The following is a 23,396-nucleotide window of genomic DNA, read 5'->3' as shown; positions in this document are numbered from 1 at the left end:
ACACATTGTGGAAATGCGTTGGTAGGCTAGTGCTTTTTGTCCCTCTCTGCTATTATAGTTTATCAGTATGGCGTAACGACATGGAAGCCTCCTTGGACTTACCCGTTCAATGTAAATAAAGAAAAGATATTCTCTAAGCTTACAAAGAAAAAATAGATCACATGGACATATTTATGAATAAAGACATGATTTTGACTAATAAAACACTTAAAACCCTACCAACTGTCCCTTTAATACAAAAAGGTTTTTTATTCTGTCAACATATGGAATAATTTTGCGTATGGTGTCTGTGGAACATGTTAACATGAACATTTTGATATTGATGTAAAATTTGTTGAAGCAAATCCATTTGAGAACCACTGATTTTTTTAAATACAAACTTTAGAGCAAATAATAATACTATTCAAAAGAAAACTGCCAAAAGCAAGAGAAGACTGGATAAGAATAAATAAGCAGCACTTCAGATATCCGTGACTGTAGTGATTTATTTGTACAATAGGAAGAAGAGTGAACGGCCTCAGTGCAGCTCAGGGCATTTTGTGCTCAGGACAGAAACCTCAAACACTCTTCAACTGTCTACTGCGCTCCGAGGAAGCCGAGACGACTCGAATCAAAAAACAGAGATCCCAGATAATTAATAAAGCACTCAAATAAAAAGCAGAATAAACTATTTAAAGTAAATAAAACATTTCTTTAGGGATCATCATTTGGCCCAGTGATGCAGGTCCAGAGATTACAGCCATAATTTAAATAAACCGTATGTTGTGTCACTGAGATCAGAACCGACGGCCTGAACCTTGAGCCACACACACACACAGAAGTAACCAGAAACAACATCTACACAGATGTACACTGTAATATTTCTGGGCGCAAATAAGGACCAGGACCATTTTTATATTAAATCTCCTTATAAACATTAAAGAAAAACATGAGGCAATTTAAAACGTAAACACTTTCAAAAACGGCTTCCATTGTTGTAATACCAAAAGTCCAAAGTCCAAAACTGGCCAAATTAAGAAATATAAAACGAAAACATCATCTAGAATAAAGGCATTATAAGAGACCGGCCAGTCCTACAGAGATGGTGACAGTTCAAACAGCGTCAAGAGTTTGAGGGTCTAGTGAGCAACAAGACGGTTATTTGTGGCATGAGAGTGGGGCGAGTTAGTTTTAATGTCAAGTTTGGGTTGATGCAGTCTTGCCTCGGTCTCCACCAGAAGGTGAAAAGTTAAACCCGCGCGTGCCATCAGGACCCCTGGGTAGCCGCACTACACCAGGGGGAAGACCATCTGCATTCTGGATCTTTCTGCCAAGCATCGGACTCCCTACGGGGCTGTTCTCCTGACTAACCACCTGCTTCCTGCGCTGGACCCAGGGGCTGCCCGAGGGCGTTAGACTGCTGTCTGAAGAATAGTCCGCCCAACGGCGTCCTGGTTCAGGACTCAACCTGCCCTCGCTGATCAAAAGAGATTTGCCGGAGTGGTGGGCCTTACGCTGGGAGTTGGGACTGGCCCGCGGGCTGCTCCAGGGACTGGTGCGCGGGGAGACGACCGGGCTGAGGTGGTTAGGTCCCGCGCTGGTGGGGCTGAGCTTGTTGCAAGAGCGAGACTTGCGTGCCAAGCGCGGAGAGGTGGGATTGCTTTCAGTTTCCGAAGAACTCGCCGCAGAGTCGTCGCCGTGATATTGCAGCTCCCGTACGCGGCTGTTGAGAGAGCGACTCTTCCGAATGCCTCCGCCCTCTTCTCTTTGCCTTTCTTTTGGTACCTTTTTCTTTGGTGGCTTGGTGCCGATCAGGACTACTTTCAGGCCCAGTGGCCCCTGGTCACCCCCCTCTCCCCCGACCGCCTCGTGGGCTTTCATGGCGGCCTCCACCTCTTCGAACTCCACAATGGCGCATTCCTCCGTGCCCAGCTGAGAGTAGCGCCCGCTGAGTTTCTTCAGATCGGCCGGCAGGTCTTTGCCAGGTTTGAGTACTCGCACAGAGGCGATCGAACCGTAGTTTCCAAACGCCTTCAGCAGAAGCTCCATCAGCCGCTCCTGCTGGGTCGGACCCGCACCGTTGTTTACCTCTCCGCCTAGAGCCACGCCCAGCTCCGGCCAGCGCTTCAGTTCACTGAGCAGCAGCATGCGACTCGGCAAGGACTCGCTGGCAAAGACCGGTACAGTTGCCCTGCGACGCACCTTGCGGCCCTCATCATTCAGTTCCAGGAGGTTTGAGTGCTGCAGGGCGTACGCTGTGGTTCTCCAGTCCCGTGTCAAATGCTTTACCTGACGGAGAGAGAGAGAAACTATTTTTAACCTTCACATCAGTTGTGACCATTAGTCCTATTAAGACACTCATCTAATGTGGTCTAATGTGGTCATCCTTTGTCTAAAATCTACAGAAATGTTCTCGTGTCATTTTCTCACAATCTCTTCAGATGATTTTAAACACAGTATACAAATTCATTGTTAGCTTTGTCAATCATTTCTTCAATAAAACACTGAAAACAGCACTGATGTTTTTATCTCCAGTGTCCAACAATCTGAAAAACAGGGTTAGTTGTAATAATTTTTGTATAAAAATTTGTTGGATGGTGACTTTTTTTGAGGGCGCACGATGCGAAGCTCGTCACGTGCATTTCAAAATATGTGTTTAGCGTGTTTAAATTTAAATTCTTTACATACACAGACAAGAGTCACCTAGACTGATAACAAGTATCAAACCAAAATTGATTTTACTTTAAAATCTTCATATATACAAAGAGACAAGTAAAGAACAATGTGCAATGAAATAAACACATCTCCATAATACCACGTGGGAATGGGCAGAACTGCTTAACTTCTGAACATAATTTTAGTTTCTATGGTAACAGCGATGTCTCTGATTGATGGATGGATGTTGGCTTCTGATTTGAAGTTTGAGATTGTTGAAGTCACAGTGTCTTCTACTGTATCTTTTTCTGAGAGCATGTGGTGCTGTTTAGACGGTGTTGGTTAAATCTTACTACAGAGAAATTCAATGAGGTCAACATTTGCAAACGTCCACATTTTCATGCATGTCTGTTTTTGCATTTTTTAACAACCATGGTACTTAACAAGTGAAAATCATCCAAAGAGCCTGCGCGTTTCAATTTTGTTGTTCCTTGAAGTGATTATGATCTAGAGCGGATACAGTGATATGTTGATGATGATGAAGAAAGTGTATGTCTCCTGCAGTTCTTCACAATCATGAACATGAGTGGAAAAACACTTTTATTGTATTTATCACCAGGATTTTGCTTGCCTCCATTTATAGCACATATAAAAGGCTTTACCTGGAGTTATAAAAAATGTAAGATGTTGATAAATTTATTTTACATGCTCATGCTTTCAGATTAACTGTATATTCATCTGTAAGAAGCCACAGGTCACTGTGATTTCAACTTATTCTGGTAGTGTTTCAGCTCTTCTATCAGAATACAAAGCAGATGTAAAACACAAGCAGGCTTCTGGTGTGTCTTACAAATGAGCTCACAGCTGATAGACAAACATCATGGGTGCTTAATTCTTATTTGTGCATCCTCGCTTCCACGCGAGAATGGAGAAGATGAAGCATTAAGTAAAAATCGCACTTGTATGTGAAGGGGAGGAGATTTATACAGGCGTCAGGTTTAGTTGATAAAAAAAACTTCTACATGGGTACACTTGTCTATCCTCACTCTCGACTCCTCAAGAAGCCTCCTTGTGGTACAACTAAAAAATTGAGATGTCCTACATGATGGTGGAGCTTGATCGCTTTCAAAGTTGTAGAATGTAGGAGCGAGAAAGCATATTGAGAAGGACCCCATAAACTCTTAAGAGAAAGGATCTGATTGGGTCTTACCTTTTTAAAAGAGGTGAGCAGTTTTACACTGACGAAGCCGAGCTTATTGCGACGAACGTGTTTGAGCAGGAAGGCGTCGTGCTCCAGGTTCTCATCAGACAGATAATACTCAATCTGTGCCACCAGTTTCTGGATCAACTCTGGATCAGGAGGTTGCCAGCTCTCCTCTTCGAGTTCCCCACCACTGGTACCGGCACCACTGGAAAAGAGCACAAGAATAACCAATCGCTTTAACAGCAGAATCTCTGTTTGTTTGGCAGCATGACCCCGCAAACAGGGAGTCCGTCTGCTTCTTCTCATCCCTCTTAAAATCTCTGATTCCCCCACAATACAACAGCCTGTGCAAAAACATGAGCATCACGGCTCACTGCCCACAAACACCAACACACGCCGGGTAGAGACGCTCCATCTGACTACAGCACATGACTGCTGAACACATGGTGAGCTGCAGCAGCCTGCTGATCTCCAGAGAGAGACAGACAGACAGAAAGAGAAAGACAGACAGACAGAGAGAGAGAGAGACAAAAGGACATTCATCCTGCAGAAAACAAATTCTGTACCATCTTAATCTTTATCCTCTACAGCACTGCAGTCTCAATGAGATTATGTCCTAAGATTATTACCCATCCATCTGCTAAAAATAACCTTCAGAAATTAAATTAAACTGATGACTCATCAACTTCTAACCCACACCCTTTAAAACACACGGCCGCTCATGTGGAGAGATTCAGTGGACATGTAGAGACAGACAGCTCTCCAACAGACAGGGAAGCCCTTCAAACTCCAGAAGAACATCATCATCATCATCATCATCCTCCTGAAGCTCAAACACAATAGCAGCATCAGCGAGACTCATTAGTGCTTTATAACAATAAAGACAGTAGCTCGTGGGCTGTGACAGCAAACGCTCAGAGAAACAAAACTGAACATTTATTATTCTCACCAACTCTTTCTAGCACTAAGTGAAAAATGACTCAATAGGTCATCAGCGATAAACTGACCTGAAGTCAACAGAGACGAACAAAGTTCACTGCGCTCCAGAAGATAACTGTATGAAGTCTATGGTCAGTGGGTGTACAAACCAAAGGGAAACATTTTTAGATCAATATTTGGACATTTTGAGATTACTGACATCAGTCAATGTGTTCTCTTGGATAAAAAATAAGTGTCCATAACCTACAGCATTTTGATTTAAATTATAAATATTGCAGATTAATTTCAGTGATGTGGAGTTCATACTAGGGCTGCTCGATTACGAGTAAGATCATAATCATGATTATTCTGGAAAAAAACTCCAACACTTATTTAACAAAATCATAATTGTGATCATCATTTCATTTAAATTTTATTGTTTTATAATAGGGTTGTCAAAAGATTAATCATGATTAATCGCATACAAAATGAAAGTGTGTTTGCATAATGTGTGTGTGTGTGCACTGTGTGTAATTATTTTGTATATATAAATAAACACACATGAATGCATGCATTTTAGAAACATTTACATGTATATACATTTATTTAAATTTTGATATAATTGATATCGTATATCAAAAATATGTACACATGATATACAAATATATATTATGCAAACACAAACTTATTTTGTATGCGATTAATCGTGATTAATCTTTTGACAGCCCTATTTTATAATAATTGCGATTGATTATAAATCAAATATTTAACATGATAACTCTGACAATAAAAGGTTAAATAAATGCATACTCTCATAAAGTAAGTGCTAAGGTTGAAAGGAACATTTACTTGAGTAAGATTTTGGAAAAATATGTAATCTTAAGAGTACATTTAAAAGAGTACTTTTACTCGAGTATATTTTTAATGGGAAATTTGTACTTTTACTTTGTTAGTCTGTGCGGCGTTCCTTCATTACTGTATTTTAAATCATTGCAAAATGTGCGTTTTATTTCAAATTTGCAGCCTCGTGTTTCTGCGGCATTCGCGATTTAATGACTCGTTTGAGTCGATTCTTTACAAAGCAAACGGGCCAAAGGTTTTGAATTGGTTTGCGAATCAGTTTGAACGAATTGATATATGTAACTAGTAACTCGCTACTTGAGTATTCTTTTCATTGCATACTTTACTTTTACTCAAGTAAATTTAAAAAAAAATCATGATTTCTACTTGAGTTTTTGGCTACCCTTTCCACCTCTGAGTAAGTGTTGCAATAGAATACACGTGTCAAAGCAGTGGTGCCTTCAAAGTGCCTTACAAACACATCAGTCCTACAGCAAGTGATTTGTATTTTAAATCGCACAATCATTGTTTTACCTCAATTATCTTGTTTTTGTAATTGTTTGAAGCAAAAGTTGAAATTAAAAAGGAAAAACGATTAATTGCACAGCCCTAGTTCATACTCTTAACTCGTTTAAATCAATTGTCGTTTAAATTATATTCAGTTGCCTTCCTGTGCCGATCCTCACTATACGCAACATACACAAGTTGCCTATATCTGTGTATAAACATATCACACATATAATTTATATAACATTAGCCATCTTTCTCTGTAGTTCTCATACTCAGCCATTGTAAATCTACAGATGAGTACTCGTGTGGCCTGTCAAACAGTAAAGCAGAGCGACAGGTTAAGCTCCATTCCTGTGTGTTTGACTGAAGGCAGGAACCTGTTGAAGACTGCTCAATACACACAACACTGAAATAATAGACAGATTCAGTACATTTACAATTACATTAACACTGAGTCAAACTATTTATATCACTAGATGGGTGGTGTGAGGGACAAATTGTTTCAATTGTTCATATAAACATTGAAAGATGTCAATATTGACCTTTAAAGAGATCCTCAATTAAAAGATATTTAGAAATAAGCCAAAAATCTTAGCAAGAAGATAAAGACAAAAGATTAAGAAGTTTCTGCGAGTGTTTAAGAATCAGAGTACTTTACACTTTAATCAGTAAGAAAACCATTGAGAGAAGAGTGTGTGAGTGTACATTACTCAATCAGTTTGAAATATCTTCTCGATATGTAAATGAGGTTGCCATACCTGGATTTATCGTGTGCTGTGATGTCGTCGTCGCTGCCGCTGCCCGTGTTGAGCTCGCCGGTGTTGGCTGACGGTTCCTCGTCCTCCGCAGCCTGGATCGCGACAGTGATCGTCACCTGCGCGCTCATCTCCCGCAACTCCTGTGCCTGGTGCTCGGTGGTGACGCTCATGATCGCCGCTTCCTCTTCCGCGCCTCCGGTAGTGTCTGCGCTCAACGGAGAGCCAAGGACAACGCCGCAAGCCGGATAGAAACTTCCCGAGCGCTTGTGGAGAGCGAAGGGAGCCGTCAGGATGCGCTCGGCGGCGGAACACAGCGGCCACAATCTGCGCCACGGAGAGCGATCCGACGCGGGGATGTCGGAGGAGGGGACGGGCTCGGGTTTGGCGTCGTCTTCAGCTGCTACTTCCTCATATGTAAGAGGCTTTGTGTGTTTGAATCGCGCTCTGGGATTGGGCCATGACGCCTCCCCAACCCACCAGCAAAACTGAAGCCAAGAGGGCGGCAGCAGGAACGCGACGCACCGCAGGAGCGCGTTGAGAACAGCGGACATTACTTCGCTTGCTTTTCTCATTACTAGAGAGGCGGCGAGCGCATCGTTAAAGCATTTATATTGACAAACATATTGATCGGTTCACGTGAAGACAATCAGTAAAATAACAAACGGCGATCAATTAAAGCGCGCGACGCACCTGTACGCGGGATAATGAGCTTGACAAAACAAACATTTGCTTATCATCTCATTAATTTTTTATAATAAAATATATAAGATAATGTTTAATAATAGGCCTACATACATACAAATATAAGTTATGTTTATTTTTATATAACATAGCATAGGCTACATATAAATGCTTTGAATAGGCATTTTATAAAACAATATTACATATGGATAGTGTGTAAATAAATGTGTTCTACTCATCCATACCTATATCTGTTTTTAAGCACAAATGTTTACATCTTATCTCAGTTCATTTGAGTTCCTGTGTTAAGGTTACTGTGTGACGTCACGGTGTCAGTGAGTCATTCAGCGCCAAAGTGCTTGATGTTCCGTTTGTTGAGTCCAGTCGGGAGTGACGTAACGCTGCTGCGAGACGTCACACTCGTGTCTCGCATACTGATGATAATGTCACCTGAGATAAACCGCAGTCTGGCAGCAATAAAAACTCGCAGACAAAGAAATTTATCTGCTATAGCTTTTATTTGCAGCTGCATTGTGTGTAAAAGTCTGAAAGGAGCCGTGACACAAAGAAAAATGCACTTAAACTGAAATCATGGACACAGCAGAGAATGCACCAAAACTATCGTATATACACCTGTGTCAGAGGTGGCTTTCAGTGTGCTCCATCATCATCATCAAGTTTTTCTCATCTGTTGAACGATTACTGAATATTATGTGTCTGTGTTTGGGTAAATGCAGCAATATCCTCCCTCCTTTCCCCGAGTCTTTTTTCAGCTGGAGTATTTATAGACATTGAACCCTGGGGAACTGCCTGGTCAGGATAATGTGAATGAGTGCATTACTAGGAAAACAATAATAAACATCCTCATTCATAGCAAGGGCGTTTATAAAAATGGATGCAATTATTGTCTATAAAACAACCAGGGAGGATGCAAATGTTATGTTTTTCAGGTAAATATTTTATAATGCTTGACATGAAACCCATCACAATGACAGCACCATGGCAGAGAGCGGTTTAATGGGTTTTTACTAACCAATCCTCACCTCCCTGAATGTTGAACATTTGGTTACATCACTGCTCTCAGCCATAATGATAAACAGATGCAGGAAATCACACAGAGATTTCACATTAACCCGTATACTGTATCTTTATCATATAGACCCAGGGCTGGAGGTTCGTATCAGATCTGCTCCCTGTGATGTTTTCAATTCATTTAAAGACTAATTCTACGTGTTTTTTTGAGGGTTTTGTTGTTGTTGTTGTGAATCTTATTTAGACCGATTGGTTCACATCACATGTGAGTAACAAGTGTGTTGTATTCCTGAATCTCAGTTAGTAGAGCAGTATGCTTTCACGCAAAGGTCATTGGCTTGATTCACAGGAAACACTGACAAAAAATATAGGTGAAATGCAATGCAAGTCACTTTGAAATGCATGCATTTAAATTTCATGTTCCATTCAGACAGTCTACTTATGATTTTACTAAATGTTTTAGTTAATAAAGAATATAATCATATCACAATATTAAGATTGTGAGATTGACCGAAAAGAAGCAGACAAGAACTAAAAAAGAATACAACATTTCATACCATATGCAGCAAATTTTCACCTTAACATATAAGAATTCATACTTGACCTTTTTCATATTTTACACTGGATTGTTGGTATTTTAGTAAGAGGAAGTCTATTTGTATTTTTATAAATATATGTAGCAGCACTGTCTGTGTTTTGGAAACTTTAAACAGTGTTGTTCCCATCTCACTAGACTCACGTACATACGACTACAGTCACACAAATATATAAACTAACCTAAAGGATTATTAGGAACACCTGTTCAATATCTGATTAATGCAATTATCTAATCAACCAATCACATGGCAGTTGCTTCAATGCATTTAGAGGTGTGGTCCTGGTCAAGACAATCTCCTGAACTCCAAACCGAATGTCAGAATGGGAAAGAAAGGTGATTTAAGCAATTTTGAGCGTGGCATGGTTGTTGGTGTCAGACGGGCCGGTATGAGTATTTCACAATCTGCTCAGTTACTGGGATTTTCACACACAACCATTTCTAGGGTTTACAAAGAATGGTGTGAAAAGAGAAAACATCCAGTATGCGGCAGTCCTGTGGGTGGAAATGCCTTGTTGATGCTAGAGGTCAGAGGTCGACTGATTCAAGCTAATAGAAGAGCAACTTTGACTGAAATAACCACTCGTTACAACCGGGGTATGCAAAAACAAAATTTGCCACAACACGCACAACCTTGAGGCGGATGGGCTACAACAGCAGAAGACCCCACCGGGTACCACTCCTCTCCACTTCAAATAGGAAAAAGAGGCTACAATTTGCATGAGCTCATCAAAATTGGACAGTTGAAGACTGGAAAAATGTTGCCTGGTCTGATGAGTCTCGATTTCTGATGAGGCATTCAGATGTTACAGGCAAAATTTGGCGTAAACAGAATGAGAACATGGATCCATCATGTCTTGTTACCACTGTGCAGGCTGCTGGTGGTGGTGTAATGGTGCGGGGGATTTCTTGGCACACTTAAGGCCCCTTAGTGCCAATTGGGCATCGTTTAAATGCCACTGCCTACCTAAGCATTGTTTCTGACCATGTCCATCCCTTCATGACCACCATACCCACCCTCTGATGGCTACTTTCAGCAGGATAATGCACCATGTCACGAAGCTCGAATCATTTCAAATTGGTTTCTTGAACATGACAATGAGTTCACTGTACTAAAATGGCCCCCACAGTCACCAGATCTCAACCCAATAGAGCATCTTTGAGATGTGCTGGAATGTGCATCCCACAAATCTCCATCAACTTCAAGATGCTATCCTATCAATATGGGCCAACATTTCTAAAGAATGCTTTCAGCACCTTGTTGAATCAATGCCACGTAGAATTAAGGCAGTTCTGAAGGTGAAAGGGTGTCGAACACAGTATTAGTATGGTGTTCCTAATAATCCTTTAGGTGAGTGTATGTATTTAAGAACACAACAATTAAACTTTTTGTAGAATACACGCCTTTGTAAAATACCATGCCTCTATCAAACTGGTTTGATTTTTACTTAATAATCAAACTTAAAAATAAAGAGTAACCTCTCTGGGTGGATTGTGGGATTGCGCGGGAAGACTGCTAAATCTTACAACATAGTACAGGATTTTCAAAAATGTCTTCAATTACATATGGCAAAAAATTATATTTGTACAAATGATTTAAAATATATTTTAAAAAATATATACAAAAAATGGCCACAAAATATATTAGCTGAAATATATTTTGGATTATGTTTACAAAGATATAATTTTGAAATAAAATAAATACATTTTAAAGCATTAAAAAATATATTTACCGCTTCATATATTTCAATCCAAGGAAATCCATGTCGCATTAGAAGAAAAACTTATAAACATAACAGTTTTAAAGAGGTTAAATACAAAATGTATTTAGTATATTTAAAACATATTTTTGGCCAGAGAAATTTTGTCGTAGCCTATATGAGATAAGCAGTGTGCTTTAAAGTTTTACTTACTTTAAGGGCACCTTAAGGACATACGCTTTGCTTTTAACATTTAGAAACTGTTTAATGCCTTTGCATTTATATTTGGTATTTTATTTAAAGTGACGTACAGTGCATTCAATGTGCATGTCCGTACTTGTATGCATTGGGGATCGAACCCATGACCTTTACGCAATGCTCTACCAGTTAGGCAACAGAAACACTGTTTACTTTAAACTGAACCTTTACATGCATGTAGACGTGCAGGTGAAATGTCGTCTTCTCTACTCTGGGAATCGTTCATATGTTTCCTTTGTTTTTGTCCGGGTCAAATATCGTGTGACACAGGAAACACGCGTGACTGTTTATAGTGTTTGGTTGCTAAGCACCCGCTTGTCTTCAAATACTTGTGACATGTTTTTACCAGTGTAAAGAGTGTAAACGCACTAGTTAGTGTTCTGTTAGTGACTGTTATATATGAAAGTAATGCGCTCATGTAAACAACAGATGATGATGAATAATAATAATAATGAAAGTGGAAGATTTCTGCCTCCTGCCGTAAGTTTCACCTCATTCAACACACTGATAAACACAATCAAGTTTAATGTTAGCTAGTTTTAATAAAGTATTTTTAAGGTTAAAGGCGTGTGCTCATGAAAAATGTAAAATGTATCATAGGGCTGCAAAAACTGTTAATCGCGACTAATCGTTTGCAGCATAAACGTTTTGTTTATATTGGTATCATATGTGTGTGTGCGCTGTATATAATAATTATGTATATAAATTCACACACAGATGCAAATATATATTTAAGAAATATTTACATATTTTGTTAATTATTTCTTTAATATATATACAATTACTTTATAGTATATGTACATTTTTATTTTTATATATAAGTTATATAAATGTTTGTTCTTATAATTACTTTTTTTTTTACTTTTTTTTTACTTTTTACACTTTATTGTCCCCTTAGGGAAATTTTTCTTGGGCAATAGTGTATGCTGCATCTTCACATTTACAATTCACGTATCATCTGACATTCGCATGGATATGTAGTTACATATACAGCATCACAATCACACAATCCATGTGATTATACATGCATGTGTGTGTATTTATATATACATAATTATTATACACAGTACGCACACATTTTATGATATAAACACACATTTTTATTCTGCAAATGATTAGTGATTAATCAAGATTAGTTGTGATTAATCGTTTTGCAGCCCTAATCGAATAGATTGTCAAATATTTCTTTTCAGCACTATTAAGTTTTGATGCCAGGTTTTGTAACACCTTCATCTTTGTTAAAATTAAATTAGCATAAGAATGAATTGTGTTGAATGAAGATTTGAGGATGAATCAGCTGGAGATCACTGACTCATCTTTCATCATCACACTTTTATTCTGTACTGTCATTGTACGCTGTGCTCTTGTGTTGGAAACAAGGGCCTTTGACAATAACACCATTACCAAGATGGAAAACACATTTTATTTATGTATTTATTTTAGGGATGTGCCTTTGTTTATTTTTGGATGTACCCCTGCATTTTTTAAAGGGATATTTCACCCAAAAATATAAATTCTGTCATCATTTTCTCATCATGTTGTTTTAAACCTGTATGAATTTATTTTTTCTGATGAACACAAAAAAAATAGTTTTTATATAAACGATGGTAAGCACACAGCTGATTGTAACCATTGACTTTCATAGTAGGAAAAATTAATATTATGGAATTATTGTGATAAATGATAAAGAAGATATTTTATAGTTTTGTGTGTTTGACTTTTTTCTTTGTTTATTCTGCAGGTTAACAGGCTCAGCTATAAGCAGCATGTAGCAGCTATGAAGTCATTACTGCCGGACAGATTGAAGCACAGATCAGTGAGTATCTGTAGTGCACACTAGAGCCTTAACTGATCGTCTCTTCACTGACTGTAAGCGACTGATACTTGGGTCACCTGTACGTCACAGGAGTAATGGTTTCATTTAAGAAATTATATTTTGCATTAGATCTAGTAAAACAAATAAAATAAGTCTTTTGTGCATGATTTTTACCATTTTTAAGTACAGCCTTTATAAATAATGATATACTAATTAAATATGTATTTATGCATTATGTTATATGTGTTTTACTGCTTTTGACATAAGCAATTTTTTAATTTCACACCTGCAGGGGGCGCAAAATCACTGTGTGCTCTGACTCTGAGGTCAAATATGATGCAAAAATGTGTTCCCATATAAATATGTTGGTTTATTTGTGAACAATTAGTTAATGCATTAGCTAAAATAAACCAACAATGATTGATACTTTTTACAGCATTTATTAATCTTAATTCATGTTAATTTCAGCATTTAGTAATACATTTATAAAATCAAGCGTTGTATATGTTAATGAATGCATCATGAACTAAATGAATAACTGTATTAACATTAACTAACACTAATACATAAATTAATACATGTTGAGAAACTGTTTGTTTATGTTAGTTAATGCATTTACCAATGTTTATTAATACAACTTTATTGTAAAGTGTTAGTGTTACCAATATGTTTATAGGCTATAAAAATGATATGCTTTCAATGCAATTAAATAAATAATAAAACAACAATATAGACAACAACATTACATTCAGATCTGCTTATACTGCATCAAAGGTTTGTTTTTATTCACAGTTTTTGCAGTGTTGATCACAGTCATTACAGCCAATCACAGACGTCACGTGAATGTTGAGCGAGTCTTTCATTAATGTGTAAAATAGCAATAAAGTCATTCATAAATGCTTTTCTTGTTGTCTGTATAAGAATATGACGTATAAAAGGTTTTGATGTTTAATTGACGTTAATAATTATGATTACAGTATAAAGGCTAGTGTTACACACTGTGGCCCCCTTAAAAAAATGGGTGCATGACACCCCTGATAATGAGTATGTTTATTTATGTGTTTAATACTGTCAATCTCTTTATTGGTCAGATTGATTTGAGGTTGTCAAATGGACAAAGGAAAGCCTTGAATCTGGACTCCATGAAGCCAAACTCATCTAAAACTGGTACAAAACATTTTCAATCAATACCATCAAAACATATGTGCATACTGTATGTAAAACATCCTGATTCCAGTATTTTATCGTTGTCTCTTACACAGATGATCGCCTGAATGTGACCGTCAGGAATCACAACGCTCCTGTGTTGACGTGTGAGAGCGAGTGTACGGCTCCAGATCGTTGTCTTTTGTCTCTTCCTGTGTCTCTTCCGATGGGAATGGTTTGGGATTTGTGTCCTCAGTCATACAGGGTTCAGATCCACAGGACCACTCGAAGCGCTCGGGCTGTGTACTGTCTGAGTAAAACAGTGATACATGGTAAGAGAGTTTCTCTTTTTATTATTATCATTTATACAGTGAGAATGTTATGATAAAAATGAGTTTTAGACATTTAAATGTGTCATGAAAAAAAAATGACATATGATGATGATATTTAATATAAATGATGGTATTGTTTGTTTGTGAGGTGACACAGGAAGTGTGCGCAATAATTCAGCTCCAGGTTTTTCCTCCAGCTTCAGTTTGACAGGCGTCACCTCCACCTCAGATAGACTGGACCTGGACAGGTACCACATGTGGACTTCACTTAAACTCATTTATAAATATCAATGTGTACCTTATACATCAATCACTTTCCTTCGATTCTGTAATAAAAATCCCAAAGACAACACAATGGCAAACACCCATGGCATTGTTGAAAAGATTTTTCCTAAGGCAAATTTTCTTCAGAAATTGTACAAATCTAATTGTTGTTTACAGCAAGTTTTGTTTTAACAGCAATCATTTTTTGAAAAATTGACATAGAAACAGAGCTGACAAATCTATTTTTGCTAAAAGTATCACATGTTGTTGCTGTTGCTGTTAATCACATCACCAACAGATGGCAGCAAAGTCTTTGGCGAGTCAGGCCAATCTTTTTCCTCAATAGAGTGAAGTCTTGAGTTCATGAGCTGCTCATTGATAAATTGTTGATTGACAGTTGAATGTGGTGTATTAATTTCCTCAGGCGGGGTTTGGTGGAGTTACCTCATCTAAACGGAGGAGATAAATTACGTCTCCTCAACCTACAGCATAACTTCATCTCTCACCTGCACAACCTGACTCTCCTGCCACACCTTGTGTACCTGGATCTCTATGACAACCGTGTGATTGACATGTCTGGCATCTCCTCTCTCACCTCTCTGCGTGTACTTCTGCTTGGAAAGAACAGGTGTGTGCGTGTATCTGTGTGTGTATCTGTGTGTGGGTGCGTGTGTGTAAATGTGTGTGCATGCATGTGTGTGTGTGTGTGTGTGTGTCTGTGTGCGCGCATATGTGTGTGTGCACGTTGACGTGGGAAGACAAACACTTCCTGAATCTGTAATGGAACAGGAATGCTTTTAAACCATGGCTTCAATTAAACTGTCAACATTTGATATCAAAATTTGATCGTGTGTGTTCTTATTGAATAATTCACATTGTCATGTTTGGAATCCAGTAATACAGAGTGTAATTTCATGCCATAATGGGTGAATCGCAAGAAGAAATGCTTGACTCCTGTTTTGCCACAAGAAAAAAAAAGTTTTGATTTATTAAAGGTGCAGTGTGTCAATTATAGAAGGAACGTTTAAAAGAAATGCAGTAAAATATACATAAATATATTGTCAGTGGTGATGATCAATATGATCAACCATTTTGTTTTTATTACCTTAGAATGAACGGTTTTATCTAAATACACTGCAGGTCCCCTTACATGAAAGTTGCCATTTGTTGCCACCATGTTTCAACGGTGCATTTGCTCACACCTACAAAGTGAGAATTTTAACATGCTATAATAAATTATCTGTGGGGTATTTTGAGCTAAAACTTCACATTTGTACTCTGGAGACACCAACGATTTATTTTACATCTTTAAACTCTTGTGAAATGTCCCCTTTAAGAAAAGTTTCTTATTAGAGCCCCATGAACATTTGTATCGTTGTATGTTGACATTATTTTCATCACAGTGCTCAGTTATGTTCAATAAACAATATTGTTGTTAGTATAAAACAATAATCAACTTTATTTTTTATGAATCTTATTTTTTACTGGTGTCTCACACAAAGCCTTGAGGGTATTTGGTCATTTTAGACACAAGTTTTCTTGTATTCTGCCTAGGGATGCTTAACGATTAATCGTGATTAATCGTTAGCAGAATAAACGTTTTTGTTTACATCATATATGTGTGTGAACTGTGTATAATAACTTTGTATGAATAAATGTACACACATGCATCTATATGTTTTAGAAATGTTTACATGTGTATATAAATTTGTATATTTATGTATAATTTATATTATATATAAATATAAATACTTAATATATACATTTTTTTTCTTAAAATTATACATGAATGTGTTCATATTTATATATATACATATTCTGCTATGTTTAAACGTTATTCAGTGATGAAATTTGTTTTTCTAGAATACAGAAGATTTGTGATGTGGACGGTCTGAGTAAACTGGATGTTCTGGATTTACACAGTAATCAGGTACAGATTCAACCCCTAACCAGTTTACTCCCATAATGCAAAACTCAACATTAAACTTCAAATGATTAAATATTGTTTATCATAACAATTAGCTTTCCTTCTCATGTAAAGTCGCCAGCAGGCTCTCAGGGTTCAGCTGGTTAGCAGGGCACTCCTGCTGGTTGATGGTGTAACTGCAGCAAAACAAATTTCGGTTTTCAGTATCGTCATAGAAATTTTGTTGTGTATTCTGACTTTAATGCACAAGTATTTTATAAAAGAATAATTATGATTGGTTATGTTTAAAGCCACTGTAAAGGACTCTAGAAACATACACCTGTCAGTATTACTGTGCCGCTTTGTCAACATTGTTTGATGAAATGTATATGGAGTAACTGAGGAGCTCAGATGCAAAAGCTGCTAAATGATCATACTTTGAACCAAATGCTCTGGGTACATATATTATACGTTCATCACATACTTTCGCTTCAAATCTGCTTAATCCTGGCCTCAGGTCATTCAAAAAAGAAAAACCGATGGCAGAATCCATTAAGAGTCTGAAAATGCTCATTTACAAGAAAACATGTTCATCTGAGCTCTTCTGTGACACCTGTCTCATAAAGACCACTTGTCACCATCCAATCCATTCATAATGTTTCCCACCCTATGTTTTTTATTATCTTTCACATAATGACAAGACAATAAAATTAGTTATGATGAATGATTTACATTTATTCATCTCTCTCTCTGTCCTACTGTAGATTTCTCAGATTGAGAACGTGTCTGATTTAGCCGAGCTCCGTCTGTTAAATCTGGCAGGAAACCACATCACTAAAGTAGAAAACCTGCAGGGATTGAAGTCACTGACGGAGCTCAACCTCCAACACAACCACATCAGAAGTGTGGTGAGAAAAACCTCGCTCTCATATTCACACGTGATCCTCTCTTCATGCTTTAATGTCACTTATCTACGTAATACTTGGAGCTTCCATGATGCTGTGGATTTTGCCCTGTGCTGTTTTAGGTGATCTCTCTCTAGTTAATTGCTTACCAGCCCATCTAGTCTTTATGATGGGTTCATTTCTAAATACATAAAGTTGCTTAGACAAATATCATCACATCTCTTCTCAACATCATTCATATCTGACGCACAGGACGAGTTACGCAGTGATGTTGAAAAATTTAGAGTCAGAAGTTGGTTTTATAAAATCTATAATGCAAATAGCACCACAGTTTCCCTAGCAACCATATAGTAATATTCTTAACCCACTCAAACCCTGTAAACTTATAATGTCAGCTCAACACAGATTCTTTCTCTCTCCCAGTGCTTTTAAGTGTACTGGTGTCTTATTACCACTGGTGAGTGACATCATCAGACCTCTGCTTGTGTCATCAGTAATCCCTGAATCATGTGACTATGCTGCCATCCTATCACAACTCGGCACACTTTACCCATATAACAGCATCCTAAGAGCCCGTCAATAACAGTCTCAACACACATCACGGCAGTGGGTTTACACGAGCAACTCTGCATGAGCACACACACTTTCTCTCTCTCTCTCTCTCTCTCTCTCTCTCTCTCCTCCCCCTCCTGCCCCTCCCATCATGTTCATCCACCGCATCAGCACCACTCTGTGTGTGTGTGCGTGTGTGATCTGGGTGGATGAGATTATGGTGACTCTCTCTCATGGTCTGTCTGTCTCTCTCTCTCTCTTTCTCTCCCTCTCTCTGTCTGTCTCTCTCTCACTCTCTCTCTCTTTCTGACAGACGGGTGTGGAGCATCTTCCTCGTCTGAAGCGGTTGTTTCTCAGTGCTAACAGCATTAGCAGGTAAGACCAGCGGTGTACCTCTGTATCCTCACATACTGCAGCAATGACACATGAACGTGTGTGTGTTTGTGTGTGTTGTAATATGTGATATCAGTTCTGTATGTGTATCTCCCATCATTACTGCTGTGTCATGCTGCTGATATCTGACTCTGTGTGTCATGGGGGGCAGTGGGTGGATCTTAAGTGATGCTCAGGGGTCATTTAGTATTTCTCCATCATGCTTTAGGCAGAATGTGTGTTTCTAATTCCAGTCTTATAGTAGAGAATTTGTCGGTGCATCTTATGTAATATTAAGGAAATGTTTGTCTTTCTAATCTTTCATCGATACATTGGGTGCATCCCAATTGAAAGGCTGTGTCCTCTGAAGGCTGTATTTGAAGGCCATCAACGTAACAAAGGCTGTCACAATTCGGAGACTCCTTCAAAAGCCTTCAGATGTGGCCTCCAAATGCGTCCTTTGTTTCACATGAAATGAAATATCCATCAGATGGATCCTTCACAGCCTTGGCTATCCTAAGATATTTATTTATTTAGTATTTTAAAATAAACATTCATAACTGTATAAATTGGGATGCACCCACTGTATCAATGAAAGTTAAATAAAAGTGTTATAAAAATATTCTGCAAATTAAAAGTCCTTGTCACTGTTTTATACAAATGATGTTGCTGTAATTCTGTGCATGTTGCTTTTTACTTTTGTATTTTTCTAAGGTTGGTAAGTTTTATCTACATCAATGCATCAAATGTGACCTGTGCTGGTAAAATGAGTCAGAATGAGCAAATTACTTATTTATATTTTGACATTCTCTGTTAAAACAATATCTATAGATAGCTTTAAGATCTACTGTAATGCAAGGATCTAATATAATCTCTAATCCAACAGTTAATCAAACATTCACTTAAGAAATAACAGATTATATCTGTGTGAATTCTTATCAAAACAGATCTTTTTAAAACTGTATTTTTGTGTATGTGTGTATATGTTGGGGTCTGTGTGAATGCTTCAGATTTGTCTGTCAGTGTGAGGAAGATTGTTTTCATGTCTTAACTCGCTTAATAACTCTTTAAACATCAATTAAGTCCTGCACTTTATTTAGTCTGGAGGCTGCATCTTTCAAATTTGGGATGCACCCCTTATGCTGCATGTGATATTAATGTTTAAAGTTATCTAGTTGTGCAATAGTTATTTAGTCATCATTTTCAGGAGATGTGAGATGTGTAGTCTTTTGTAAAGCTCCATTCCTGTTTTGTTTTCTTTGATGATTGTTTTTCCTCAGACATACAGTGTGTGGTATGAGATGTTTCATGTTTTTTGTGTGTAGTTTTGATGAACTGGCCTGTCTGTGGAAGTGTCGCTCTCTGAGTGAAGTGTGTGTTGATGGGAATCCTGTGGCGCTGGAGTCATGCTACAGACAGACTGTTCTCCGCTGTTGTCCATCACATCTACAACTACTCGACATGAAACGGGTCACAGTAAGTTTGTCTTTACTTGTGTTTTGTCCTGTGTGTGTATATAGGTTACTGTATAAAGCTTGTGCGCGCGCGCGCGTGTGTGTGTGTGTGTGTGTGTGTGTGTGTGTGTGTGTGTGTGTGTGTGTGTGTCTGATCTCATGAGATCTTCCACTGAAACATTTCAGTAAATTCACACCATCAAATAAGCCTTCAGTTGTATGTTGTCATTGTTATATTTACAGGAATGCTCATATTCTCAGTACTGTTGTTTATGTAGTTGATTTAAATCTCCATTAAGTCTGGACCTCTTCTGAACGGGATTTTATCATTTATCAAAGATACTGAGAGAAATGAGAACATCACCTGACACTGACTTCATCAGCAAATACATCATGATTCATGCCTGTCATCTCAACTAAAAGCTTTTGACTAATGCAATAAAGAAAAGTGTTCAACATCAGCATCTCAATGTAACAGGGTTTGAATAGAATTAGTTATGGATGGTAAGACATGAATCAGTTTAATACATTTCAAGGAACATCCAGCAGAGAAACACTGAGGAAATAATCACAGTAACCTTACAGATCATCATCATCATCATCATCATCTCTAAAGAATTACCCTTCAGCTAAATCTATATTCACATCCTCTTATAGTGACAACACACAATGACCCCTGATCAGTTTACTCTGATAGCAGATGTATCCTCTCTGGTGACTGTGGAAATTAAAATTTTTAAACAATTTAACATTCGAAAGAAACAACAATGCAAATCAAAAACTAGGGTAGACGTCAGTCATCACATAAATGAATGGAGGCAGATGATTAAACTCCTCTAATGTATAATCACCTGACATGGTAAAGTTATTGCTTCTAGTTTTTTATTTTAATCTAATGCAATGTGAGAGGACACAAACACTTGTGACCACTGTGGTACCAACCTATCCCAGCCAAACATGTGGTACCAAAAACTGAAGTGCATGCTGGGAAACAAACAACTGGACTTCTGATACTAATCCTCTTTGATCCACACACACACACAAACTTTCTGAATGTCTTTTTGTTCATCCTCTCCTGCCCTGTGTGCAGTGATGGGCTGTGATGTGATGTGTGTGTGCGTGCGTGCGTGCGTGCGTGCGTGCGTGCGTGCGTGCGTGCGTGCGTGCGTGCGTGCGTGCGTGCGTGCGTGCGTGCGTGCGTGCGTGCGTGCGTGCGTGCGTGCGTGTGTGTGTGTGTGTGTGTGTGTGTGTGTGTGTAGATTCACTCTGATTATTGTGTTTGTGTTCTGCAGGAGGAGGAGAGACGCACAGCACGACGGGAGGATGAGAAGAAGAAAGAGACTCAAAAACACACTGCACACAAGGTACACACACGCACACACGCACGCACGCACGCACGCACGCACACACACACACACACACACACACACACACACACACACACACACACACACACACACACACACACACACACACACACAAAACATCAATAGATTTACATCCCAGTATGTAAAATATTGTGATTCTAGTGTATAAATCTGGTATAGATACAGTATGGCACAGATGATTTGCTGCTGTTCTGAGATCAGCTGACACATACGAATGCATGATGTGAATCTCAGACTGTTTACTTCATGAACTGTAAAATGTTTATCAGAGGACAATAAATGCTGGAGATGAAATATAGTTGAGGAGCACCTGGAGCAGGTCTTCGTGCTAAACTTTAGACTTTATTGTGATCTTATAGCAAAGGGCCGTTGAATGCTTCATTCTGATTGGTTAAGAAATGTTTCACAACATTATTTTTTAATGCACACACCTGATCTGTCAAATGTCTTAAAATAATCACCAGAGTAATGTCTGTGGAAAAATTGACTCCCGTCCTGCATTAACACCTTGGGTGTTGATTATTTTCAAATATAAATGATAAACATGAAGCGCATTTAGTTTTGTTTTCTTTATACAAAATAAAATCTTTTCTTTTGTTGCTTTCTGTTTTAGGAAAGACGTCGCCTTGCGATTCAAAATGCGGCTCAGCAGTGGGAGGGGTTAAAAGTGTGCTCAGATGTTTCTGTCCACAATGGTGTGAAGGAGGACGTAAGCCCTGACAGTAGCCCCGCCCACAGCCCCGCACTGACCAATGGCAATGCTCAGGAGACCTCGCCGGATGAGCCCAGGTGAGGGGTCACGTGTGTCCAGGAAGATGATGACACTGTTTGTTTTTGTTGTATTGTGTTTTACTGGTGTATTACTCTGTTATAGACGATTGAGTCCACTTACAGTTTCTGCTGGAGGAAATGAAAACAAAATCAAATCATCCAGTCGACCAAACAGTCCCAGAGACCCCAGGTACACACACACACACACACACACACACACACACACACACACACACACACACACACACACACACACACACACACACACACACACACACACACACACATACACACACACCTGAGTGTTTTTCAGTGTTGATGTAATCAGAGACTGAAATGCATTAATGACACATGACTTTATTTAAGAGCTCTCAGTATAAATTCATTCCTCCCCTTTTCATCTCTCATTATATATTTAATGAATCTGTCTGCACTGAAAGCATCTGCTGGGTTTCTGCTTCACTTTTTTAGACACATTGCACAGCTCCTACTGAATTTTTCCAACAGAAAGGACTCAAAGTATTAGCTGACATTACTCTGATCTAAGTCAAGACAGATCTGAAGCTCTCTTTGTGTCCTCTTCACTCCAAAATTTTAATGGGCTTCAGTCCAGATGTTCCTGACAGAAGAGACTTTGTCACAACATGTTTTTCCCTCAGCTATTAAATCATTCCAGATAAAGGAATGTTGCTGTGTGCTGGGAGCTGCTTTAATCCTGTACTCATGATCTCTCTTGATTTTCCAGGTTGCAGGAGAGCATCGGTCCATGTGTTCAGAGTCTGTCCATGTCTGACAGTCACATAGCCGAATTGGACGGCGAGACGCTGCGTCTGTTTGGCCCCGGGGCCCTGGAGACTTTAGAGCGCTGTTGGAGCGTTCAGACGGCCTCTAGTGTCACCACCATCGCCTTCCGTTACATCAGCTTTGACTCCATCATTCCCACATTCCTGCGTATTCGCCTGAAATTCCCAAACCTCACGGTGAGGAACAAACCCCAGTAATGAGCTAACACAAGAATACTGTGGTGCAGTGATGATATCAAACAGCAAATTGGGCAAATTTAGAATCTCTCTCTCATGTTGATGTCGGATCATCTTCTGTTGTAGTTTATATTTATTATGTTTGTCTCTTATCAGCACCTGATGTTTATGGAGACAAACATCTCCCATCTTCCTCAGCTGGCTGCTTTGGCTCAGATCAGACGTCTTGATCAGATCACCATTCATCCGGAGGGGAATCCTGTGGTGAACCTGACGCTCTGGAGATATTTCCTCATCTATAGACTTCAACATCTAAACCTGCAGAAGATCAATGGAGTTGAGGTCCAAACAGCTCAGACCAGAGACTTTATATCTGCGTG

General features: G+C 38.7%; 2 protein-coding genes across 3 annotated transcripts in view; one reads left to right on the top strand and one right to left on the bottom strand.

The window, feature by feature from the left end:
- Nucleotides 1–23,396, top strand: part of LOC135739857 (leucine-rich repeat-containing protein 49) — a 40,477-nt gene that overhangs the window by 5,286 nt on the left and 11,795 nt on the right. Inside the window, exons 1-15 of one of the 2 annotated variants that reach the window (XM_065257932.2) lie at nucleotides 11,464–11,610; nucleotides 12,872–12,946; nucleotides 14,038–14,113; nucleotides 14,209–14,424; nucleotides 14,573–14,672; nucleotides 15,113–15,316; nucleotides 16,552–16,618; nucleotides 17,359–17,502; nucleotides 18,365–18,426; nucleotides 19,749–19,899; nucleotides 21,170–21,241; nucleotides 21,879–22,054; nucleotides 22,140–22,226; nucleotides 22,782–23,016; nucleotides 23,173–23,358. In XM_065257932.2, the coding sequence (XP_065114004.1) occupies nucleotides 11,530–11,610; nucleotides 12,872–12,946; nucleotides 14,038–14,113; nucleotides 14,209–14,424; nucleotides 14,573–14,672; nucleotides 15,113–15,316; nucleotides 16,552–16,618; nucleotides 17,359–17,502; nucleotides 18,365–18,426; nucleotides 19,749–19,899; nucleotides 21,170–21,241; nucleotides 21,879–22,054; nucleotides 22,140–22,226; nucleotides 22,782–23,016; nucleotides 23,173–23,358 (1,932 nt within the window). In that variant the 5' untranslated portion in view covers nucleotides 11,464–11,529. Of the gene's footprint in view, nucleotides 1–11,463; nucleotides 11,611–12,871; nucleotides 12,947–14,037; nucleotides 14,114–14,208; nucleotides 14,425–14,572; nucleotides 14,673–15,112; nucleotides 15,317–16,551; nucleotides 16,619–17,358; nucleotides 17,503–18,364; nucleotides 18,427–19,748; nucleotides 19,900–21,169; nucleotides 21,242–21,878; nucleotides 22,055–22,139; nucleotides 22,227–22,781; nucleotides 23,017–23,172; nucleotides 23,359–23,396 lie in introns of those variants that run through there. The other variant, XM_073815800.1, reaches the window with a different exon arrangement.
- larp6a (La ribonucleoprotein 6, translational regulator a) lies at nucleotides 468–7,663 on the bottom strand. Its single transcript, XM_065283828.2, has 3 exons — nucleotides 6,865–7,663; nucleotides 3,845–4,043; nucleotides 468–2,268 (listed from the first exon to the last, which is right to left on the bottom strand). The coding sequence occupies exons 1-3, from the start codon at nucleotides 7,434–7,436 to the stop codon at nucleotides 1,177–1,179; spliced, it is 1,863 nt and encodes a 620-aa protein (XP_065139900.2). The 5' UTR covers nucleotides 7,437–7,663; the 3' UTR covers nucleotides 468–1,176.

This window comes from Paramisgurnus dabryanus, chromosome 9, assembly GCF_030506205.2.
Source record: "Paramisgurnus dabryanus chromosome 9, PD_genome_1.1, whole genome shotgun sequence".
NCBI lineage: Eukaryota > Metazoa > Chordata > Actinopteri > Cypriniformes > Cobitidae > Paramisgurnus > Paramisgurnus dabryanus.
The sequence above is the reverse complement of the archived record's forward strand: the minus strand, read 5'-3'. Positions and strand labels throughout refer to the sequence as shown.

Excerpts from the sequence above, each read along its gene's own strand:
- larp6a (XM_065283828.2), bottom strand. The coding sequence starts at position 7,436 with ATGAGAAAAGCAAGCGAAGTAATGTCCGCTGTTCTCAACGCGCTCCTG. Across the intron at positions 4,044-6,864 it reads ACAGCACACGATAAATCCAG|TGGTGCCGGTACCAGTGGTG; the intron begins GTATGGCAACCT and ends GCTCTTTTCCAG. Across the intron at positions 2,269-3,844 it reads TGCTCACCTCTTTTAAAAAG|GTAAAGCATTTGACACGGGA; the intron begins GTAAGACCCAAT and ends TCTCTCCGTCAG.